The 24076-nt window shown below is 35.5% G+C and overlaps 1 protein-coding gene across 1 annotated transcript; it reads left to right on the forward strand.

Moving 5' to 3' along the window:
- Positions 1–869: 869 nt before the first annotated feature.
- On the forward strand, positions 870–23838 carry LOC123552160 (CAAX prenyl protease 1 homolog). The gene is made up of 11 exons (XM_045341589.2): positions 870–880; positions 4449–4547; positions 10030–10176; positions 10913–10999; positions 14197–14313; positions 16005–16157; positions 17630–17771; positions 19262–19377; positions 20733–20981; positions 21599–21739; positions 22322–23838. The coding sequence occupies exons 2-11, from the start codon at positions 4464–4466 to the stop codon at positions 22538–22540; spliced, it is 1455 nt and encodes a 484-aa protein (XP_045197524.1). The 5' UTR covers positions 870–880; positions 4449–4463; the 3' UTR covers positions 22541–23838.
- Positions 23839–24076: the final 238 nt, after the last annotated feature.

Here is a 24076-nt window from a genome sequence, read left to right on the forward strand (position 1 = left end):
CTACTGTAGTCTTCATCTTGAGGTTTTATGGCGTATTTAACCTATAAGGAGGTATCAACCTATACGGTAGATATGCCTGTACTAGATATTTTTCTCATGTTCACAACATTTTGGGATATAAAATTTATATTTAAATTAAACTGAAATCAAAATGCGCAAATTTTACTAATAAAAATCTTCATCTGAACGTTTTTATGGCGTATCAACCTATACGGTAGGTTTTCAACCTGTACGGCGATGGGCAATTTCTGACTGTAATATAACATTTTTTTTCTTTTGCAATGTTTAATTGTTTTGCTGTATAAATAAGAAATTAAGTTATTCTTAAGGCAAACAGGGGCAAACTTTTACCTAAAAATACATCCTCTAGACGTATAATCGCGTATCAACCTATACGGCAGATATCAACCTTTACGGTAGATATGCTATAAAAACTATGCTAGTTATTTTTGGGTATGTTTAAAAAACGCTTTGCTACGTACATTAAGACATTTAGTTATACTGAAGACAAACAGGGAAATTTTGCCACTAAATCTTTGTCTCGACGTTTTGTTGCGTATCAACCTGTACGGTAGGTGTCAACCTTATTTCAGTTTGATATTTAATGTTTAACCATGCCTTCAAAGTTTTAACTGTTATCTGATTCTCAAGTAAGTTTGAGGTCTTTATAAGAGATCTATGGAGTTTTTTTTTCTACCTATCTAAACAGTATTCATTGGGCAGATCATTTATCAATCATAAAAGACATTTTTAACTAACAAAGTACCGCAGAATGACGTGATGAGCCGAAATAAGGTAGGTAGGCGGAGTCATCCTTATAGGTTGATACGCATCTGCTTAGAAGGTTGATATAAAGATTTATTGACCGGTTAGTGGCAAGGTAAACTTCCTTACATATTTTTAGTGTTTCAGTTGAAAGTGTTGGTGTTTAAGCAGACATTTACAAGCCTTATACTTTATTGCATGATACATTTACTGTTCAAAAACCTTTTTTTTCAGTAGAAAGCAGTTTTTTTCATAACAATGTTTTATTAAATTTTCGGGTATAACCTTTTTCGGATAATGATTATCACACTTTAGATAGTCTCAATTTTTCGACTGCAAGGCAGACCGATTTCACAGGCTGACATTTACTGTATGTCTGCCTCTATGTCTCAAGTAGTTAGGATCAAAACTGTGGTGGAAATCGACACAATTTAAACTTCATGATATATAGTTTTACATACACATTTTTTCACTAGTGTGTTTATTTTTTAATTCAAGACAATCCCCACCCCCAGAATATTTCACTCCTGACAATTCCCACCCAGAAGGACTCCACATGTGACCTTGGCAGATTCACTTTAAACTTCGTTAATATTGACTATCTGAGTTGCGAGCACGACAAAACATCGCCTTGACAATTCATCGACACGACTGAAAATCGATGTGACAGAGCAACGACATGACAGAACATAAACCAACTACATAGTCATACCCATACATGTGATAAGTTCAGAATCCCAAAACTGGAGGTTTGCCATTTTTCAGCTGGAGTTGGGATCTCAAAACTGGAGGTTTTTTATCGACATAAATTAAGCATGCGGACACAAAACTTGGAGACAAAATCCAACATTTAAGGCCACAAAATAACGCATAAGTCTACACCAGAAGAAACAATTGATCCTCATGAATAACTCTTGATTTGAATTTTGACAGAGTTATGCCACTTTTTAACTTACATTTTTTGGTTAAAGTTTTATATAATGTCCAATATATCTGTTACATTCAAAGCTATTGACTATTATGCCCCTTTTACTGCTAGCTGGCAAAGCTTTAACTGCCCCTTTTACTGGCAAAGCTTTAATTCAGAGTCAATCGAGCATAAAGTTAAACAGATTAAATTTGTTGAAACAAAGTCTCAATTTAGGTCTGGAATGGTGGTGAACATGCATTAACATTATTCTACTCGAGGACTGAAGAAAAAAACGAAGCCCTAAATTGGTCTGAACACAACCCATAAATTATGTAAATTCCTTACCCCACCCACTTTTGTATGAAAATACTGATAATGATTTTGACATGAAAAACAGAAAACAGAAATGCATCAACATGTATTTACCCTTACCAAAATAATGTAGATTGAAGTTATCATATAAATGAGTGTGTGTTTTCATCCAATTTTCAATGAAATAAGTCCGATTTATTAGCAAATTAATTTAGTAAACATTGGAAGAAAATGGCGTAACTGCATAAAGAGGAAATAACATTCATTTTCTAAAAATAGTACTGGGTTGGTTTTTCCAACAATTATTTATGTGATTTTATTGGCCCGATTTTATTTTCTTTGAATAATCAAAAAATCATTTCAGCTGGGAATTATTTCTTGTGACTTGGAGTTTTTTTGCTTCACATTGGTAAAAATGGAGCCTAATTCAGTAATTGGCATTGAGAATGGGTCGATATTCGGCCTCATGAGACAGGTGGAAAAGGCCCTGCTTGTCTAATCCCTTATCAAAACAATTAATCATGTTATCAGAATTCACCTGTGAAAAACAACTCTTTCCTCCAGCTACGTGTCAAACATGTATAATACACAACAGTCGGTGACACTTTGATTTACTGTGTAAACATGTTTGGCACTCCTCGGTAATTATCAACCAAGTCATAATATTGATTTTTTTTTTTTTTTTGAAAAGCGGGAGAATCATGGTTTTGGTCGGGAGACGGGAGGCAAGGTGAAAAAATCGGGATTTTAACCCTCCCGCGAGGGAGATCACATGTATGGTCATACCGAAAAACAGTTCGTCGAAATGTCATGTCGATCACCTGTCATGGAATAACTGAAGTTGTTGATTGATAATCCAATGTCATTAAAATCAGATCATCTTAAAAGACTGTGTTCAAATGGACTACGTGCAATTTAATAAAAGGCTATATATAATTATCTGTCTTTCATATTTATCCCTCACGATTAACGGCTAAATATAAGTGCATTGACTTGAATTCTTCTAACAAGCCTAAATGCCTAAACCCTGCGACAAACAACGACAATGTATTTTTGCAAAAGTTACCGAGAGTGTAAGGGAAGTAATTCCGATACTCTTACTTTAGTCTTAGTGTAAGTTATATATATTACATGTGATATTGGATGTTGAACGCAACGCCCCTTAATGTGTCTTTAACTCCACGCTCTTGAAAATTTTCAACAACATTTTTAATTCTTTTGTTAGCTCCACTATTCAAAGAATAGTCTAGCTGTTCTACTCACCCTGGCGTCGGTGTCGGCGTCACACCTTGGTTAAAGTTTTGCATGCAAGTACATACAGCTATCATTTAAAGGCATAATTATAGCTTTGAAACTTATTTTTCCTTTTTCTAGGTCAATTACCAACCTCACTGGGTCAAGTTCCATAACTCTGACATATATTTTGAGCAAATTATGCCCCCTTTTGGATTTAGAAAATCCTGGTTAAAAGTTTTACATGCAAGTTACTATCTCCAAAACTAATTCAGATATTGAATCAAAACTTCACGTGTGTCTTCAGGGTTATAAAATTAGTTGATAGCATCAAGTCCCATAACTCTGACCTGCATTTTGGCCAAATTATGCCCCCTTTTGGACTTCGAAAAAAATTCTGGTTAAAGTTTTGCGCGCAAGTACATACAGCTATTACTAAAAGGCATATAGATTTAAAACTTTTTTGCTTTTTCTAGATCAATTACCAACCTCACTGGGTCAAGTCCCATAACTCTGACATGTATTTTGGGCAAATTATGCCCCCTTTTGGACTTAGAAAATTCTGGTTCGAGTTTTATATGCAAGTTACTGTCTCCAAAACTGATGCAGATATTGAATTGAAACTTCACATATGTCTTCAGGGTTATAAAACTAGTTGATAGCATCAAGTCCCATAACTCTGACCCGCATTTTGGTCAAATTATGCCCCCTTTGGACTTGGAAAATCCTAGTTAAAGTTTTGCGTGCAAGTACATTCAGCAATTACTTAAAGGCATATAGATTTGAAACTTATTTTTTCGTTTTCTAGATCAATTACCAACTGCACTGGATCAAGTCCCATTTCTCTTGACCATGTATTTTGAGCAAATTATGCCCCCTTTTGGACTTAGAAAATTCTGGTTAAAGTTTTGCATGCAAGTTTAATGCTATCTGCAGAACAAATGCAGATATTAAGATGAAACTTCACATGTGCCTTCTGGGTTATAAAAGTTGAAGGGGCCTGGGCATGGTCATGTGAAAAAAACATGGCATTTTGGAAAATTGAAAAAACAACAATTTTACAGTTTTACTAAATTGTGAGTTTTACAAGCAAAGAGGAAAAAGACTTTAATAAGAAACACAGAGACACATGGTAAAAGGTCCAATACTGAAACACCCTTAAGACAGTGTTGGAGATCTGCCAATTATTTTCAAAATTCTGTATGTAGTTTTTATTTTACTTTTTCAGAAGCAGTCTGACACAATGGATCCAGAAACTATATTCTACGCTGTGTTTGTGTTTATGTGGCTGGTGTACTTATGGGAGTCCTACCTATCATATAGACAGGTAACAAAATTATGTACTGTTTATGGATTTTTATGCCCCCTGCATTTATGTGGGGGCATATTGCTTTGCTGCTGTCCGTACATGTGTCCCGAAATCTTGTGTCCCAACTCCTACCACACCACACGAGTTGTTTTCAGATTTTCACAGATGAACAAGCTTGATACGCAGATTACCATAGACAGGAACTTTCGCTGTGACTATTTTTACTGCAGTTGTGGCCCTTTGATAGTTTTGCTATTATAGAATATGAGAAAAATCTTGCGTGTCCAATTCCTCGCACACTTTAAGCCTGATTTGCTTCAAACTTTCACAGGTGAACAAGCTTGATATGCAGATGACAATATAGGAAGGAACTTTTGCTGCGACTATTTGTACCGCAGTTATTGCCCTTTGGTAGTTTTGGTTTATAGAATATAGAGAAAAATCTTTTGTCCAACTCCTCAAACACTACTAATAGGATATGATTGAAAGTTTCAAAGATGAAGGACCAATGTGAAGATGACCATTAATAATGGACTTTTTTCTGTGACTATTTTTTCTAGAATTATAGCCCTTTCTTAATTTCACAAAAAAAGGCCGAAATTTGTTGTGTTCTACTCATACACCTTTTGAAGGAATGGATTCAGAGTTGCTTAGATGCACAACCTTATCTGAATAATAGGGCAGTATGTGGGGGCATCCTTGTCCTATGGACACAATTCTAGTGTACATATTTGAAAATATATATGTTATTCTTTTCTATTAATCGTTTACTATAGATTATGTGATGTAATTTCAGTTTTTTGGGGGGAGAGGAGTGGGGGACACATAGATTTACCTTGTCTGTCCCTCTATTTGTCTGACATTGTGTTGTGCGTACATAAGTCAAATCAGCCAGGAATAACGCTGAATTTGAATACATGTAAGTATAATATCTAAAGAAAAGATACAAATACAAATGCAGATATTTCCACTTCACTAGACCAACAGCCTATGTAGATCAACACACTCTCTTCTCAACAAGTAAACAAATTTCAGTGTTCTCATTGTTTCGGACAGTATTGCTCAATGTGTCTGACAGTATTGCTCAGTATTTCTGTGCTTCTGACTGTCATACTCAGTGTTTCAGGCAATATTGCTCAATGTTTCTGACAGTATAGCTCAGTGTTTCTGGCAGTATTGCTCAGTGTTTCTGACAGTATACCGTATAACTGGTTATTTGTGTTGGTAGGTAATTTCTGCGATATTTTGTAGGTCTCTTCCAGCCGCAAAAATTAAATTCGCATATATTTCGTAGTTTCGTATATCGGAACGCCCTGTTTGTGGCCTCTTTTTACCTGTATGCTTTAAATTACTTGATCAATACACGTATCCTGCTAGTAGCCCCTTGCTTAACTTTTATCTATAAAGATTTGTAACACTAGCAGTAAAGTACAAAAGAATTTATCAGTTTATCGTGTACAATCAATTTTAGCCAGTATGGTGTTTGCGATAGTTCACCCAAGATTTGTAAATTAATGGCTCTGCTGAAATACCTTGTTAGAAAGGGCTTGCCGGATCCCAACGGGCCCTTGTCTGATAGCTTGTCGCTACGGGAAAAAAATGACTGCAATGTGTTTTTAACTGTATTTTATGCATGAAATAAATTTTAAACCTTGTAACTTGTACCTCAATATACAGAGCCATGTCCCAAACATTAAAGCAACTTTCCATGGATAAACGCAGAAATTAAATTAACCTCTCTACAACAATCCGCAGAAATAAAAATCGCGGAAATTAGTATACCCATTTTCATGCCCAAAACGTAGAAAATTGCACCCGCAGAAATAACCAGTTATACGGTAGCTCAGTGTTTCTGGCAGTGTTACTCATTGTTTTCGGCAGTATTGCTCAGTGTTTCTGATGTAGTATTGCTTAGTGTTTCTGACAGTATTGTTAGTGTTTCAAACAGTATTGCTCACTGTTTCCAACAGTATTGCTCACTGTTTTCGACACTTCAGTGTTTCCGACAATATTGCTCTGTTTCTGGCAGCATTGCTTATTGTTTCTGACAGTATTGCTCAGTGTTTCTGACAGTATTGCTCAGTGTTTCTGTCAGTATTGCTCAATGTTTCCAACAGTATTGCTCAGTGTTTCTGACAGCATTGCTCAGTGTTTCTGACAGCATTGCTCTGTGTTTCTGGCAGCATTTCTCAGTGTTTCTGACAGTATTGCTCAGTGTTTCTGACAGTATTGCTCATTGTTTCTTACAGTATTGCTTAATGTTTCTTACAGTATTGCTCAGTGCTTCTGACAGTATAGCTCAGTGTTTCTGGCAGTATTGCTCAGTGTTTCCAACAGTATTGTGTTTCTGACAGAATTGCTCAGTAATTAAGGCAGTATTATTTCTGACAGTATAGCTCAGTGGTTCTGGCAGTATTGCTCAGTGTTTCCAACAGTATTGCTCAGTGTTTCAGGCAGTATTGCTCAGTGTTTCTGACAGTATTGCTCAGTGTTTCTGACAGTATTGCTCAGTATTTCCGGCAGATTGCTCAGTGTTTCTGACAGTATTGCTCAGTGTTTCTGACAGAATTGCTCAGTAATTAAGGCAGTATTATTTCTGACAGTATAGCTCAGTGGTTCTGGCAGTATTATTATTATTATTATACCAGATTTATATAGCGCCCTTTTCATGATAGACACGTTCAAAGGCGCTTTACATATAGCAAACGCAGCCACACAGGGCGCCAAATTCATCCTCTACTAGTACAGACACAGAGCAATCTGACAAGAGGGACAGAGTGAGATAAAGCCCCCAGAACAGACAGAGAGAAGAGAGAGAGATACAGGCCTGTCCTGCTAACTTAGCCTAGCTCTTTGCGAATAGACAGTCTGGTTCTTTAACGTGCCGGGTGTATAGCACCGATACACGCAAAGCCGTCTCTCCTGGGAAGAACCAGTACAGGCCTCTTAGGCAGTATTGCTCAGTGTTTCCAACAGTATTGCTCAGTGTTTCCGGCAGTATTGCTTAGTTTTTCTGACAGTATTGCTCAGTGTTTCTGACAGTATTGCTCAGTGTTTCTGACAGTATTGCTCCATATGTCCAACAGTATTGCTCAGTATTTCTGGCAGTATTGCTGAGTTTTTCTGACAGTATTGCTGCATGTTTGCTCTTTCTGACAGTATAGCTCAGTATTTCTGGCAGTATTGCTCAGTGTTTCTGACAGTATAGCTCAGTGTTTCTGGCAGTATTGCTCAGTGTGTCTGACAGTATTGCTCTGTGTTTCTGACAGTATTGCTCTGTGTTTCTGACAGAATTGCTCAGTATTTAAGGCAGTATTAGTTACCAGAGATTGTGCATTGTATCCCTTAATGAGTTTTTAACTTGGCAACCAATTTGACCCTAGTACACAAATTTACTACTCCTCATTTAAATGGGTCAACAGTGTTGTTGTACTTATAGAATAGACCGGCCTGGTTTATAGGTTGGTCAGGGCTACGGATATGCAATCTGTTTTGTATTTTGATAGTTTTGAGCATATATCCCCTTCAGTTTGGAACCGTCCATGTTTACAAACACGTTTGTTTATTTTATGAGGAATAATTTGTATGCATAGTATTTACTGAGATAATCCAGGGGACTGTTTTACTAAGAGTGGAATGGGCCCAGACTAGTGTTTCAAATAATATCTGGCAAAGTGGAATAAAAGAACCTAATGTGATGTCAATTTAAAGGGAAAACAGCATGATTTGAATGAAATTTTCTGAGGTGAAGAGGCTTATAAATGCCCACTGTTGTAGAAGATAAAAAGCATAGGGATTTCAATTAGATTGACTTGTTAACCAGAACTTTGCTGAGTAAACTAATAATATCCATCCCTTTATATTTTACTTTCTTTATATATATGGAATGCTCCCGTGCAGAAATATTTTCCTGTTCTCAGGAAATCCCAGGATTATCCTGGGATATCCTGAGATTCTTTTAGCAAGGCTGCATAAAAGTCTTGAAGACAGGACTTTAACACTAAAAGACAGGACTTTTGATAGAAATTGTCCTGTTCTCAGGAAAAAGACAGGACTTTTGATGGAAATTGTCTTGTTCACAGGAAAAAGATGGGACTTTTGATGGAAATTGTCCTGTTCACAGGAAAAAGACAGGACTTTTTTCTAAAAGATACAGACTGAAAGATGGTAATTAATTTGAAACATGATCTTGTAATGGTCTAGTAAGTTAATTACATCCTGGTGTTGAAGACCCATGTTTTGCATCATTAAGCACTTGTGCTGTTGTGTTGTTGGAGTAACAGGAATATATTCTATATCTGTGGTAAGTTAGAAAAATTATTTCTGTATTAAACTTTTAGAAATAGTATAAAAAAATATTACCTACATTTAATGATTTTACAAAACAATACCAGTAAGTTATTTAAAAAAGTATTTTTCTTTAAAATAAATCAGAGCGTTGAAGAGTGAAATATGTAGTACTGTTTAGATTATCTGTACATGTTTGATCAAAGGCATTTTTCACTTTTAAAAAGTAAACAGATCATAGAATGATAAGAGCTTTTTGCTCCAATATGAAGCTCATAATTTGATGTTTCTAGACTAAAATTAAAACCTAGTGTTTTTGCACATATTTGAACTGATAAATTGTTATTTCTGCTATGACAGGTTTGTTTGTTTCAATGTACATGATGTATACTTTTTAACTAGAAAATATTTTTTATTTGGAAATGATAATCCTTAATTATTTTCTTACTGTAAATACAATTTAAATTTAACATTCATTCAATTTGTTAACTGTTTTTCCGCCAAAGAATTTCAAATGGGTTGTTTACAAGGTATTCAATTACATGTCCTGGAAACTTTCCTGAAGACAGGACAAGTGTCCGGGGATTTCCTAAAGACAGGACATTCTCCTGAAATTTCCTGAAGACAGGACAATTGTCCTGAGATTTCCTGACAACAAAAATTTCCTGGGATTTCCTGAAGACAGGACAATTCTCCTGAAATTTCCTGACATCGGGAAATTTCCCTGGGATTTCCTGAAGACAGGACAATTGTCCTGGGTATCCTGACTTCAAGAATTCTCAAGACATTCCTGGGATTTCCTGAGAACGGGACAAATATACTTTTTTTTCCTGACATCAGGAAACCCGGGACTTTCCCTGGGATTTTCGGGATAGGCAGGACAGCATAGGTTTCTTGGTGTTCTGGTGTCCTGTTTTTTTTCCTGTTTCACAGGAAAATCCGGGGATTGTCCCATTCCCATTTAACCCCGTGAAAAGTCCCAGGACTATCCCAGGAATTCCTGAGATATTTTCAGGACATTATCCCAGGATAGTCCTGGGACTTCCTGGGATAATCCCAGGATTTCCTGTTCTTTTTTCGCATGGGAGCTGGTTGTCTCAGTCTGTTTATGAAAGGGAAAAAATGAACATTGGGTGAATTAGTTCACAGCTGTAACAATGCTATGAGCTTTTTGTATAGTATACAGCTATTGCAAGAGTTGGTGATATTTCAGAGGGAGTTATACAGAACTGTTACCAAAATACCCGAGAAGTTAGAAAGTGTGATGGATCAGGAGACATATGAGAAAGCTAGGCTGTATAACCTGGACAAAAGCAATTTTGGCTTCTGGGTTGGTCTATGGGGAGAAATTGAACATTCTGTGAGTATAAGCAACTTTTAATGCAGAAATATTACACTAAATTTAAAGTGTTATTGCTGTGTTTGTTTAATATGTAAATATTCAGCATTACCGTACATGTGGGCTGAGCGCGAAACTATTGTATCTTGTTCTTTATTCATATACAGTTACAATAGTTTCGTGCTCAGCCCTATGTCAAGCACCTTTTGGAAAGTGTTGGTCACGAAAAAGGCGCTATATAAACCAGGTATATTTTTATTTTTTATGTCAGTGACGTTTGATTTCTTTTTGTTTTTAGTTCTGCATTCAATTTCTTGTGAATTCCTTATAACTAATTTATCAACTAAGAGCAGATAACTTGTAAACAAATCAAAAGTATTGGCATTTGCACAGTTTTGGAGTATAAAACAATCCCTGTTTTAATGTTATTATGTTAACCCTTATCCTGTTGAATACGATTGAATCTGCCTTTGCGAACAGTGTAGATTTTGATCAGTCTGATGTACACTGTTCGCCATTCAGTCAGTATCTTTTATTTTTTGGTAAGCACCCCTTTTAACTGTTAATGGTACATGTACTGTCCAGATTGAAAGATGGAAAAGTTCATTATAGACGTTTATATGCATGTTAAACACTTTCATGTTGAGTGTCTATTTAGTAATACACATAACAATATCAAGAGAAGGTATAAATAAAGACTGAACATTGGTATCTTACAGTTACCATGTAAATGAGTTTTGTGTATTTATCATTTCAGTTGATACTGTTGTATGGTGGAATCCCCTATCTTTGGAATGTGTCTGGACATTTCTTGTCCAAATATGGTTATGACTCCAGCTACGAGGTAATTGATAATTACAATGTAGCTGAAAATTAAAGATGTAGAAAAATGTTTGCCTCTTTCTTAAGACTTAGTTTCATTATACCCCCACAAAACGAAGTTTGGTGGGGGGGGTATATAGGAGTGAGCTTGTCTGTCGGTCCGTTGGTTTTCATGGTTTCCGGATGGATAACTCATGAAAGTTTGACCGATTTAATAATTTATGGTACCGGGTTTGTAACATCAGAAAATACAGGTCAAGTTCGACTTTGGATCAGTAGGTCAAAGGTCAGGTCACAGTGACTCGAAACAGTTAAAACGATTTCCGGATGATAACTTGAGAACGCTTGGGTCTAAGATCATAATTTTTTGTACACAGGTGTAACATGATAAAATACAGGTCAAGTTCGACTTTGGGGTCAGTCGGTCAAAGGTCAAGATCACAGTTACCCTGAACAGTAAAACGGTTTCCAGATGATAACTTGATAACGCTTGGGCCTAGGATCATAAATTTTGGTACACAGGTGTAACATCATGAAATACAGGTCAAATTTGACTTTGAGGTCAAAGGTCAAGGTCACAGTGACTCTGAACAGTTAAATGGCTTCTGGATGATAACTTAAGAATGCTTGGGTCTAGGATCATATTTTTTTGTACACAGGTGTAACATGATAAAATACAGGTCAGTTTTGACTTTGAAGTTAGTAGGTCAAAGGTCAAGGTCACAGTGGCATGAAATAGTTAAACAGTTTCCGGATGATAACTTGAGAATGCTTGGGCCTAGGATCACAAAACTTAATAGGGAGGTCGGTCATGACCAGCAGATGACCCCTATTTATTTTCAGTTCCAAAGGTCAAAGATCAGAGTGACCCGGAACATTTAAACCTTTTCCAGACAATAACTTGAGAATGCTTGGACCAAGGATTATGAAAGTTAACAGGAAGGTTGATCATGACTAGCAGATGACCTGTATTGATTTTGAGGTCAGTAGGTCAAAGGTCAAGCAAGTTCAGTTTTGACATTGGCTTAGGTCTGTGACAAGGCCATATTGTGGGGGTATAATTCGTCACTACTGTGACAACTCTAGTTTTCACTATCAAGAGGAGGTATCCATACTGTCTCCATGTTCCGGTCAGATGATTTTTATATGCCTGTCTCTGAAAGAGTGGGGCGTATTATGTGAACACCTGTGGCTGGGGTGGGAGGTCGGTGTCCAAAAGCATGTCCGCTCTCTAAGTTGAACAGTTTTCATCCGATCTTCACCAAACTTGCTGATATTGTTTGTGGGCATAATATCTCAGCCAAAGTCAATAACCAGCCAAATCGCCTCAGGCACTAGAATTATGGCCCTTGAATTACTCGAAAAACTGTTAATTTAGCCTTGTCCGCTCTCTAAGTCAAACAGGCTTCATTCAGTCTTCACCAAACTTGCTCATAGTGTTTGTGGATATAATATCTTGGCCAACTTCGATAACCAGTCAAATCACCCCAGGCATTCCTGAATTATGGCCCTTTAATTACTTGAAAAACTGCGAATTTAGCCTTGTTCGCTCTCCTTTTTGGGTTAACAAGGCATACAACATCAACATTATTACCTTTATGATAGATTTACAATTTTTCTTGAATTATGTCCCCTTTTACTTAGAATTTAAGGTTAATTTTGATGTATTTTCACTATATCTATATAGAGCCAAAGGGAAGTACATGTAACATTTTTTTAACTTTTGTACTGAGTTTCTTCCCCTTAAATTCCAGGAATTAGTCTATTTTTAGAAATCCTATTTTTAGATTTTCAATATTTTAGGTATTTTTCTAACGTTTTTATTATTAGTCCTATGCAAAAAGTAAATACATTTTTCTGTGGTAACATGAGTTGGTAAGACACTTTTTTGTTTTCCCACTTTTAGTGTACTCTAATATTAAGAGATTTTTTATATTTACTAGTATTACTATACAGAAATATACTAGTATTATTAATGTGGAAGCCCAGGATGAAGTACTCCAAAGAAGAGTAAAATTCTTTTTAAGTATTAAGCTTTTTTTGACATTTTTATATTAGTCTAAGTATTATTAACATTTCTTATGGTTGCCATTCTTCTGTGACAAGACCGTATGGTGGGGGTATGAGTCACTCCTGTGACAATTCTAGTTCACTAAGTTATTACCCTTTAATTATTCAGCATTAGTATACTATAGAGCTGTCCTCCTTGTACGGACTATTTCTCAGCAAGCAGTTGCAAAAATATCAAGGAAGCTTCACTCACAAGATGCCCATATTATCTTCATGTTTTGGTTCGATGATTTTACAGATATAATGCCTTTGGTTATTCATCATTAGTAAACTATAGCGCCATCCTTGTCTGCAACCCCTGGCTGTAATTCAGTGAAAATTCCTTGGAAGCTTCACTCTGAAGAGGACATGTGCATATTATCTTCATAATCTTAGAAGCTTCACCATGAAGAGGACATGTGCATATTATCTTCATAATCTTGTCCAATAATTTTTCACCAACTTATCACCCTTTGATAATTCAAAATTAGTAAACTATAGACCTGGTGCCATCCTTGTCCTTAGTATTCCACAGCTACCCCTGGCTAATATTCAGCAAAACTTCATAGGAAGCTTCACTCCGAAGAGGATATACATATTATCTTGTGGATGCTTTTTTTTTTTTCAACAACTACTGTCTGGAGTTCTAAGGAACTTCTTAGGAAGCTTCTCTACAAAGATGAAGTTTTTGCCCAGTTGATGAATTCTGCTTTAAATCTAAGCTTTAAATATGCAACAGTCGTACTTTGGGGAACATCCAGCAGTTTTACCAATATTTTTTGTTACACAGAAGTTGAAATCTAGGAATTTGTCCCCACTAAATAGCCACTTTAGCCCAAAACCACCTAAATTTCATAAAATGAGCCATGCCATGGGAAAACCAACATAGTGGGTATGCGACCAGCATGGATCCAGACCAGCCTGCGCATCCGCGCAGTCTGGTCAGGATCCATGCTGTTCGCTAAAAGTTTCTCCAAATTCCAATAGGCTTTAAAAGCGAACAGCATGGAGCCTGACCAGACTGCGCGGATGCGCAGGCTGGTCTGGATCCATGCTGGCGCATACCCACTATGTTGGTTTTTCTCATGGCACGGCTCAAAATTTTAATGATTTAGCAGTACTGGTAAAGTATAATACTAGTATAATAAAGAGATTTTGTTTATTTTGCAGATACTGCAGTCTGTGGTATTCCTGGTGTTTGCCATGTGTTTCTCCACAGTAACCAGTATGCCATTTTCTGTCTACAGTACGTTTGTCATTGAACAAAGACATGGGTTCAACAAACAGGTATCATGCTGCAATTTTAACTGTATGTTTTATTCCAATACGTGTTCATTAAAATGCAGTTTTTGTTGAGCCCGCTTGCATTGAGCTTGACCTAGTAGTCAATTTTGGCGGATCGGTGTATGTGCGTCCGTGCGATTTTGTCTGGACCATAACTTTGACATGCATGGACCAATCTTGTTTATATTTGGCATGAATGTTTACCTCAATGAGTAGGCTTGTCATGTGCAAACCCAATGTTCCTTTCTCAAAGGTCAAGGTCACAGTTGGAGGTCAAAGGTCAAATTGAAGATAGTCCGGAGCATTTCTTCTTCATGCATGGTGGGATTTTGATGTAACGTGGCATGTATGTTCACCATTACGAGACGGAGTGTCATGCGCAAGAAGCAGGTTGCTAGGTCTAAGGTCAAGGTCACACTTGAAAGCTGGCAGGCTCGACATTCTGCCCATGGGCATACCTGTCTTAGATACCTGCCTCTGCTTAAAGTTGTCAAACACTAGCATTTTGTAAGATATTAAAGATCTATCGACCTAATCTCTCTGCAAATTAGCATCATCTATACTAGCAAGATACCTCACATGATGAAGCTTTATGTTCCATATCAGGTTTAAAGTAACTATCTAATTATTTCTCCCACACCACTGGGAGACATATTGATTCACTCCTGTCTGTGTGTTTGTCCATGTGTGTGTCACAAATCTTGTCCGCGCTCTAAGTCGAACATTTCTCATCCAATCTTCACCAAACTTGAACAAAATGTGTTTGTCAATAAGTCCTCGGCCAAATTCAATAACTAGCCAAATCAGCTTAGGCACTTCAGAGTTATGGCCCTTGAATTACCGAAAATCACTCAGTACACAGATGCCAGTGATGCATGTATTGGTGCATGGTTGATTCAGATACATAACTATTCAGAGACATGCACTTTTCTCAAAAGCAGCTGTAGTATGGATTTTGATTTAAACAAAATGGCTGCCACGTCAGTAAATTATAACTTAATAAACTGAAGTAAGAGGTAGTCAGCAAAACAAACCGTTGGTGATAAGTGTTTGCTGTTACATTTTGTGTTGATAATTTGTGTTGTATAAATTACACAATTTTTGAAATCTTTTTTATCACATTTTAGGTTGTGGAAATGAAATAATGGTGTTGCATAATTTTGGTATTTCACTGGCATAATAACACTTTGACTTTGATGCCATTTTAAGAATAGGGAGATGCTGGTCGAATTAATTTTGTCTATCATAGGTGAAGAAAGAAGAAAGTTTGATGTTCCAGCAAGAAAAGCTATCATGTCATTAAAAGAATGATACAGTTGTGACTTCCTGCATTGGCTTAAATAACTCATTAGATAAAAAATGATGAACCTGGCATTTTATTATTTATTCAAATTGTTTAATAAATTCAGTATGAAAAATGAAAAGACGCTTGTGTAATACTAGTATCCTCTATATCAAACTGGAGCTTTGTTCTAGTTAGATTTCCTTGATGACACAGTGTATCCTGTATTCAGTTTGCAAGTTACCAACAACATATCTTGATTGATCACAGACAGATTGAACAATTCTTGTGTAAATATTTTACCTGAGGCATCCCTTAGCTTTCTCAATTTCAGGTTTTTTTACAGTTCTGAAATGTTATTTTCATGAAAATGGAATTGTTATGTTAATATTGACTGTGCCTTTAATTTCAGACACCAGGTTTCTTTGCGAAGGATCAAGTTAAGAAGTTCTTTGTTACCTTGGCTATAGCTGTACCAATAACGGCCCTGTTGATCTACATCATCCAGATTGGAGGGGACTACTTCTTCATCTATGTTTGGCTCTTCTTATTAGTTGTCTCACTTGTAAGTGAACTTACATTCTAAATATTCCTTTGGCAGTGGAACTGTGTTCTTTTTTCCCTATTCTATTTCAAAATTGATGTCAGTGGAATAAGGCAGAGCACAAATTACCTGTCCTTAGATGAGTAATCCTGCTTGATTAGAACCATTATATGTCTTTCTTAATATACCAGTAAGACAACATGCTCTAGCAATTGCTGTAACTTTTCTGTACAGCAAATTGCACATTTCAATATTTTCTACCTGCCTTCTTTCTCAATACTCAGACAATTACTAGGCTAATGAATATAAAAGGTGATTTACAAGGTCTTTGAGGTTTTTTTTGTCACTTGAAATCCTTTCTAATGAGTCTGTTTTTAGCACCACTATTCAGAGAATAGGGGGCGCTATTCTACTTGCCCCGGCATCAGCGTGAGTTTTCTTGGTTAAAGTTTTTCGTTTTCTGTCATATTTTTGTTACTATTGCTTACGTCTTACTGTAACTTCACATAAACATTGTCCAGCATACAAACAAAGTATGTGCAGAGGCTGGGCCCAATATACCCTAGGTAAAGGTGTTGTACTTAGGTTATTATTAAGGTTAAAGTTTTTCGGCAACCTTTGTTTTTCTGTCATATCTTTGTTACTGTTGCTTATATCTTACTGTAAGTTCACATAAACATTATCCAGCATACAAACAAAGTATGTGCAGGGGCTGGGCCCATTATACCCAAGGTCAAGGTCAAGGTCACCAAGTTGTTATACTTGGAATTATTTTCATGTTAAATTTTTTTTGAAAGCTTTGTTTATAGACATATCTTTGGTTCTTTAAAAGATAATGACTTGAAATTAAAAATATTTCTTTATAATGTGTGTTACAATCCCCATAACTCTAATTGTATTTTTGACGGAATTATGCCTCTTTCATACTTAAATTTTTTGGCAATCTTCGCTTTCTTGATGTTACTTTAGTGCAATATAAGATAAAGACTTGACACTTAAAATGTATCTTTATTATCATTATCTGCATGAGTGGTAACAATCCCCATAACTCTGATTTGTGTTTTTGACCAAATTATGCCCCTTTCATACTTAAATTTTTTGACAATCTTCGTTTTCTGGACATAACTTTGATGCTATATAAGGTTATGACCTGAAACTCAAAATATATTTTTACCGTCATCATCTGCATGTGTGGTAACAATCCCAATATTGTAGTTTGTGTTCTTGACAGAATTATGCCCCTTGGTGTATCTTCCTTTTAAAGTAGAGGTCTCTTATTGAGACATACATTCATTTTACTGTCAAATCGCCGAATAGTGGAGCGCGCTGTCTTACGGACAGCTCTTGTTAACATTGAAATATTTTTGCCATTTGCTGTTTTAGCTAAATGAAGCAAACTCCTGAAAAGTAGTGAAACTGTTTCGAAACTAGTGTCAAAAAATTGATTTCCTATAAGAAATAATTAATGCCAAAATGACATTTTTGTTTTTCAGTTGATGATCACAATCTATGCTGACTATATTGCTCCATTGTTTGACAAGTTTACACCTTTACCTGATGGAGAGCTTAGGACAAAAATCGAAGAACTAGCAAAGAGCATTGAGTTTCCCTTAACTAAACTCTATGTTGTCGAAGGTATTCCACTAAACTCATTGAAAGTACTGGTAGTTTGTCTAAACTCATTATGTCTCCCTATCACTGGTGGGAAATATGTTGATTAAGTGATGTGCATCTTTCTGTATGTCACAGAGTTTGTCTGTGCAGCTCTTCTAACATCACAAGGCTGATTTCAACCGAACTTTATAACGGTGATCACTGCCAAGCCTGATTGTGCATTGTAATGTTCATGTTTATTAATTTTCAGTGGAGTTATGGCCCTTCATTCATTGAATTCTATAAAAATTTGTGGCATTATACAATGTTTGCCTGTTAAGTGGCAAAAGACATACAATTTTTTAAGAAATGTAATCTCTACCCATTTGTTGAGGTATTTTTGGAATTAAGAATAATAGCTGTTTATATTCAAACATTAATTTTGTTGTTGTAGTTTGTTAAATTTTAATTTTACAAAGAAAAGGTGTTTTAAAAGGTAAATTATTATTATTATTATTATTTTGGGGTCTGGTGTCTTCATTATGAAGAGTGCAAACATTGACTTACTTGGCATGTACTTTGTTGGTTTTAGCCCTACCCACTTCATTATTCAGTAGATATTCAGTGTGAGTTACAGACTATTCTAACACGATCCGCAGCAATTACTATATAAACACTGTAGCGAAATCGCCTATACTTGAATCTACGATAAAATATGGTTGGCTGTAACATTTCACCCCCTATGATTATGACATAAGAGATTCTACTTCAGTTCCATTACATACGAATTATTTCAGGCTAAACGATTGAAAAAAAGCATTTCAAAAACATAAATGAAAAAAAGTCATACTGACTTATGTGTAGGACCGTAAAACACGTTTTTTGATCTCTACGAGCAAATTCAATTACTCAATTTGATTCAGCGGTGACGTCATAAATGTATGACATAAAATTGACGTCATACTGATGTGACGTCATATAAAAGTTAAGCTCGTCACTCGAACACAGGGTCAAAATCGCCTAATTTGATGATTCTGTTCATAATTAGTTTGCGAGCAGTTAGATTACCAATTTATAAATACTTCTCAAAATTCTGATAAAAAAGAAACAAATATCTACACGTTCCATTGGCTATACAACCTTTCTAACCATAGGGGGTAAATTGTAAAAACAATGACCCAATGACCCTGTTACGCTGAAATGTAGTACCGTAAATGCGAATTATTTGCGTTGTTAGAATCGAAATAATAAATATGTTCCAAAAATTTTATCAATTAATAAAACATGGGCAGTCGTTTGGATGCGAATAATTAAATCACTCTTGCTACGCACTCGTCATTTAATTACTACGCACCCAAACTCCTGCCCATATTTTATTAACTGATAAAATATAGGAACAGATTTATTATTTTTTAAACATAACTGCACTTGAGTGATATGTAATGTCATGACTTTGCATGATAGTATTTGATTTCTAGGAAGAAAGAAGTAGTTGTTTTGAAAAAAATTGTTAAATAATAATTTTGTTTCAGGTTCCAAAAGATCTTCACACAGCAATGCATACTTCTATGGGTTTTTCAAAAACAAAAGAATTGTTCTTTTTGATACTTTGTTAGAAGATTACTCTCCATTGAATAAAAACAAAAAGGTAAGACCAACTATACAGTTTTACTAGTGTTTTAACATACATGTAATAAACTGGCATCGTTTTGAACAAAAAAAATGAAAAAAAGAAGTCCGGCAAGTTTATTTAGTCACTGACCTAATAAAGCAAAATTTATATTAATATTTTGCATGAAGGTAGAATAAATTTAACTTAAAGACCAGTATAATGCTTCATACTGATGCATTTTTGTTTACAAGGTTGATGCTCTGTTAAAGCTGTTTGTGCACTTTTAGTTGAAATTGAACAAAGACATAGGGCCTGTTTTTGTTTGTTTAATATTCCGGAGTGCAAATTATTTGCCTTTGATGAGTGTCTAGGGATGAGATTTTGTTATCATGATCACAGATGCTTAGTTACAGGTTACTTAAACCCCTGAATGGTCATAATTATGATGAAATATTTGACTAAGCATGCATATAGACCGAAAATGCCCAGAAAGTAACAAAATAATGGGTTTTACTTACAGCCCGCAGATCAGACTAGTCTAGAGGTTTAAGTAACCTTTAAGCTAGTCTAATCTTTGGCTTACTCAGGATCTAAACTTTGGAACTCACTACCTTATGATATCAGAAATTCTGAAAACTTAAACATGTTTAAGAGTAACTACTTAAAATGGTGGTTCTCTGGTGGGCAACAAACTGCTATAGTCCCATAAATCTTTAGTATTCATTCAGTTCACTTCAAACTATTGATCATGTTTGTGACATATCTTTGCTGTGTTATTGTTAAACTTTATATTGATTTTTCATTGTATATATTCTTAACATTGTCTTGTAACTGTACATATGTAAATATTATGGAGGCTCACAGGGAAGACTGAGCATGCCCAACTGTGTTGCCTCTTGAAATAAAGACATTATTATTATTATTATTATTATTATAATCTGCGGGCAGTATATTTAAGTTAGTCTGATCTGCGGGCTGTCAGTAAAACCCATTATTTTGTTACTTTCTGGGCATTTTCGGTCTATATGCATGCTTAGTCAAATATTTCATCATAAGTATGACCATTCAGAGGTTTAAGTAACCTCTAACCAAGCGTCTGTAATCATGATAACACCATTTAGATGTAAAGTGACCTTTGCTACTGTAGGACTGCACTCCGATACAGGGGTGGCAAAATCAACTGACTTGCCCAGCTTGTCCAAGAGAACATACAGACAAGTAGAATTCCACCATATTTTGTTGTATAACCATTATATGGACAAGTGGAAAACAGCTCTTGGCAAAAACTGACATGTAAGTCAAAATCAGATTTTGCTGCCCCTGCAATACAAATTAAATATATATCCTAATATATTTTTATTTTAACAATGCAAAAATTTGATACTCTCCAGGAAGGAGAATCTGAAGGAGAGAAAGAGAAGTCTGAAGAGGAGACAAAGGAAGAAAAGTCAGTTGAGGAACCTAAAGAAAAAATAACAGATGAAGTAGAGGGAGATGAACCCAAAGAAGAAAGCAAGTCAGATAAACCAAAAGAACACAAGAAGCAAGGATGCAACAATGAAGAAATTCTGGCAGTTCTCTCTCATGAGCTAGGGCATTGGAAACTTGGGCACATTATCAAGAATCTAGTCATATCTCAGGTTTGTATGTTAAGTACAAAATGTGTGTATATTGAGAGAATTTTCTGTACGATTTATTTCTATGAAGTACAAATTTATATTTATGAGCTTGATAGCTGTTCTACATATTTCAGGGCATGAGTTATAAAATGCAGCAAAGTGCAAATTATTTTATTTTTATGTGTTATCAGAAAAGTTTCAGTTTAACCCTTGAAAGCCAGTCTACAAGAGCTGAAAAAATGTTGATATTTGAAAAAATGACTGAAACTTTTAGTAAATGATAATCGCAAACATAATTATGCTTTTATTTTTGCTGAATTTTAAGATTGTGATAAATTTTCTGTGAATTTATTGCCTATTCCAAGTTAAGGTACTGTGAAATTATTTAATTTCATGTCTTTAAATTGTCATGGTTTGAGAAAAATAGCTAGATTGTGGGGACATAGCTTATCAATATTAAATGAAATGGCAATTTGGTTTTTATAGGAATTTTGTGGATGAACACAACCACAGACTTAGAAAGTAGTGCCCAATAAATGAGCTTTTGCAGAATGTTTTAAAAGCCTTTGCAGAATGTCTGCAATCTTGGAACTTAATGCTGAATTGCATCTGAATTCTAAGACCTTGACCTATTTCAGGTGAATTCCTTCCTGTGTTTTGCTGCCTTTGCATTCCTGATAGAGCAACAAATATTGTATTCAGCATTTGGGTTCAATAACCGCCCTACATTGATAGGCCTAATGATCATATTCCAGTATGTGTTCTCACCCTATAACGAGGTAAGTTTGCTTCAGTATACTTTGCAGGTTATGACTTACACAAAGTCTTTGACACTACAACAGGACATTTTGTATGATTCACAGTACTTTTTGCTCTTTTACAAGTACTTATATAGACTTTTCCTGAGGTATTTGGGAAACATTTAACCTCCTTAACAACAGTTTTTGTTATATTATATATAACTTATTGACAAGTTAACTTTAGCGAAGTATCTCGAAATTTGTACAGGTGTCTCCGTGGTTTTGTAGTTAAAGCCACTGGCTTCAAATCACTTTCCCCCCGCGTCTCTATGGGTTCAAATGCTTTTGTCATGTAAGTCATCCGACTGGCTTGTGGAAAGTTTGTGGTTCTACACACCTGGAAAATTGCCCATAAGATACAATGTTCAAGGGTGAAAGATATTTTGATCTTATGTGTCTAGCAAAAAAATACATTTGTTTTCATGGCTTTTCGATGGTTTTTAACCAAATTTTATGCCGTTAGCCCTTGCAACAGTTGTATTTTCCTCGTTACATTACCAGATATATTTCACTATTTAACATTTAATGAAATAAAATTAATGTTCTCTTGACTGTTTTTAGATTCTGTCATTCTGTGTCACCGCATTGTCAAGGATGTTTGAATTTCAAGCAGACAACTTTGCGAAGAAGCTAAGATACACTGAACCACTTAAGACAGCCCTCATCAAGCTAAACAAAGACAACCTAGGATTTCCAGTGAATGACTGGCTCTACTCAACATGGCATTTTTCACATCCTCCATTGCTGGAGAGACTTAAAGCTCTAGAAAAATCAGAATAGAGTTGCCTTGTAGTATGGTGGCATTAAATACACCAGTCTTTTGTAGCATTTTATTTTAACAACATCTGTGCAATGAAATTGTTCGAACATTGATGTTTTAGACATTTAATAAATTACATATAAATATATTGTAATGCAAGTTTGAATATGGTTATTCTGTGCACACAGTGAAGATTTAACGTGAATTGAAAAATGTTGGCCTCATTAGTGTGTTGATGCATAGATTTATATTTGGTTTTCACCATTATCTGTATAAGATAATTTCTTACCTTTTCTGTACTTGATGCTGTTCATCTAAGTCCATTTTGATTACCAGTCAGTTTGGATAACTACCTCCAAGGTTATGGTTAATTAATCAGAATATAGAAGATTGACAGTAGACTATTCTAAAAGTAAAGTCATTTGCTGTGGCAGGCCTATTTTCACTATTGTTTTCAAGCACAGGAAACAGAAAACCATTCGCCTAGTCAAGTGGTTAATGTTTTATCCGTTTGCAAGATGAATTTTCTCCCTGACAGACAAAGCAAGTCTGAGCTGTCGTTCTGCATCTTTGGAAGTTGTCAGTTACTTTTAGACTAGAGTACAGGCTAGTACTGAATACAGGAACATTTACTAGGTTAATGACAACCATTACATAACAAATGCTGTTGAAAGTACCCCCATAGACCTAGATTCAGGTTTCACGATTTCTTTAAATAAGAATTGAATCAAGTACCTTACACAACTTTTCTAATGTTTCACAGGCCAGACAATTTCTAGTATTTTGTCATGAGTGCACTTCCTATACAAATCCATAAAGATTGCTTATAAAGAAGCCTACCTATTTACAGCTGCATTGATAAAAACAGGAGAAACACTAAAGTTGGATGGAAGCTATGAAATAAAATCTTCAGCATCTGAAAACCGTGGTAGAGTTGCATGGAGGCTAAGAAGTCTTCAGAAGTACGAAACAGAGGCCTATCATTACACTCCACTTTTTTGCTTTCTTAATACTGAAAGTATCACCATATAACTTCTATCCTGAACATATCTGGCACCCGACAGGAATCATATGCATTTATCTTCATGATTTTGTGAGCTTGTCACTGATTGGTATCTTTAAGTTTATTAAAACCTCTAAATGAGACACATTTAATGCTGGTTGTATTGAAAACAGTTACCAGTATCTGTCCTGAAAAAGTAAATCTAGAAATTTTACAGGGTCCAAAGGTTACATTTAGTAGGGGTTTATACTTGCTGTTGTATTTGATGTGTATTTATTCTTGCTGGTACACAATAAAATCTCGTAAAAATGCTGATTTTGACTTCAGATTTTTCGCAGTTTACTGCGTATGTTTACAAATGCCATGAAAAAAAAAACGACGATTTACAGCAGTTTGCTATCATACATTGTGGTCAATAAGAACACATGACCAAGGTCTGGCCTTATCGGCTAATGGGACAGTTTAAACAATACAGCCATTTTAATGCGAAAGTTCTGAAATTAATCTCCAAACTAGGGCCCGATATCCATCAATGTTGAGACTTAAACTATGA

The sequence above is a fragment of the Mercenaria mercenaria genome, chromosome 4 (assembly GCF_021730395.1).
Source record: "Mercenaria mercenaria strain notata chromosome 4, MADL_Memer_1, whole genome shotgun sequence".
In the NCBI taxonomy this organism is placed as follows: domain Eukaryota; kingdom Metazoa; phylum Mollusca; class Bivalvia; order Venerida; family Veneridae; genus Mercenaria; species Mercenaria mercenaria.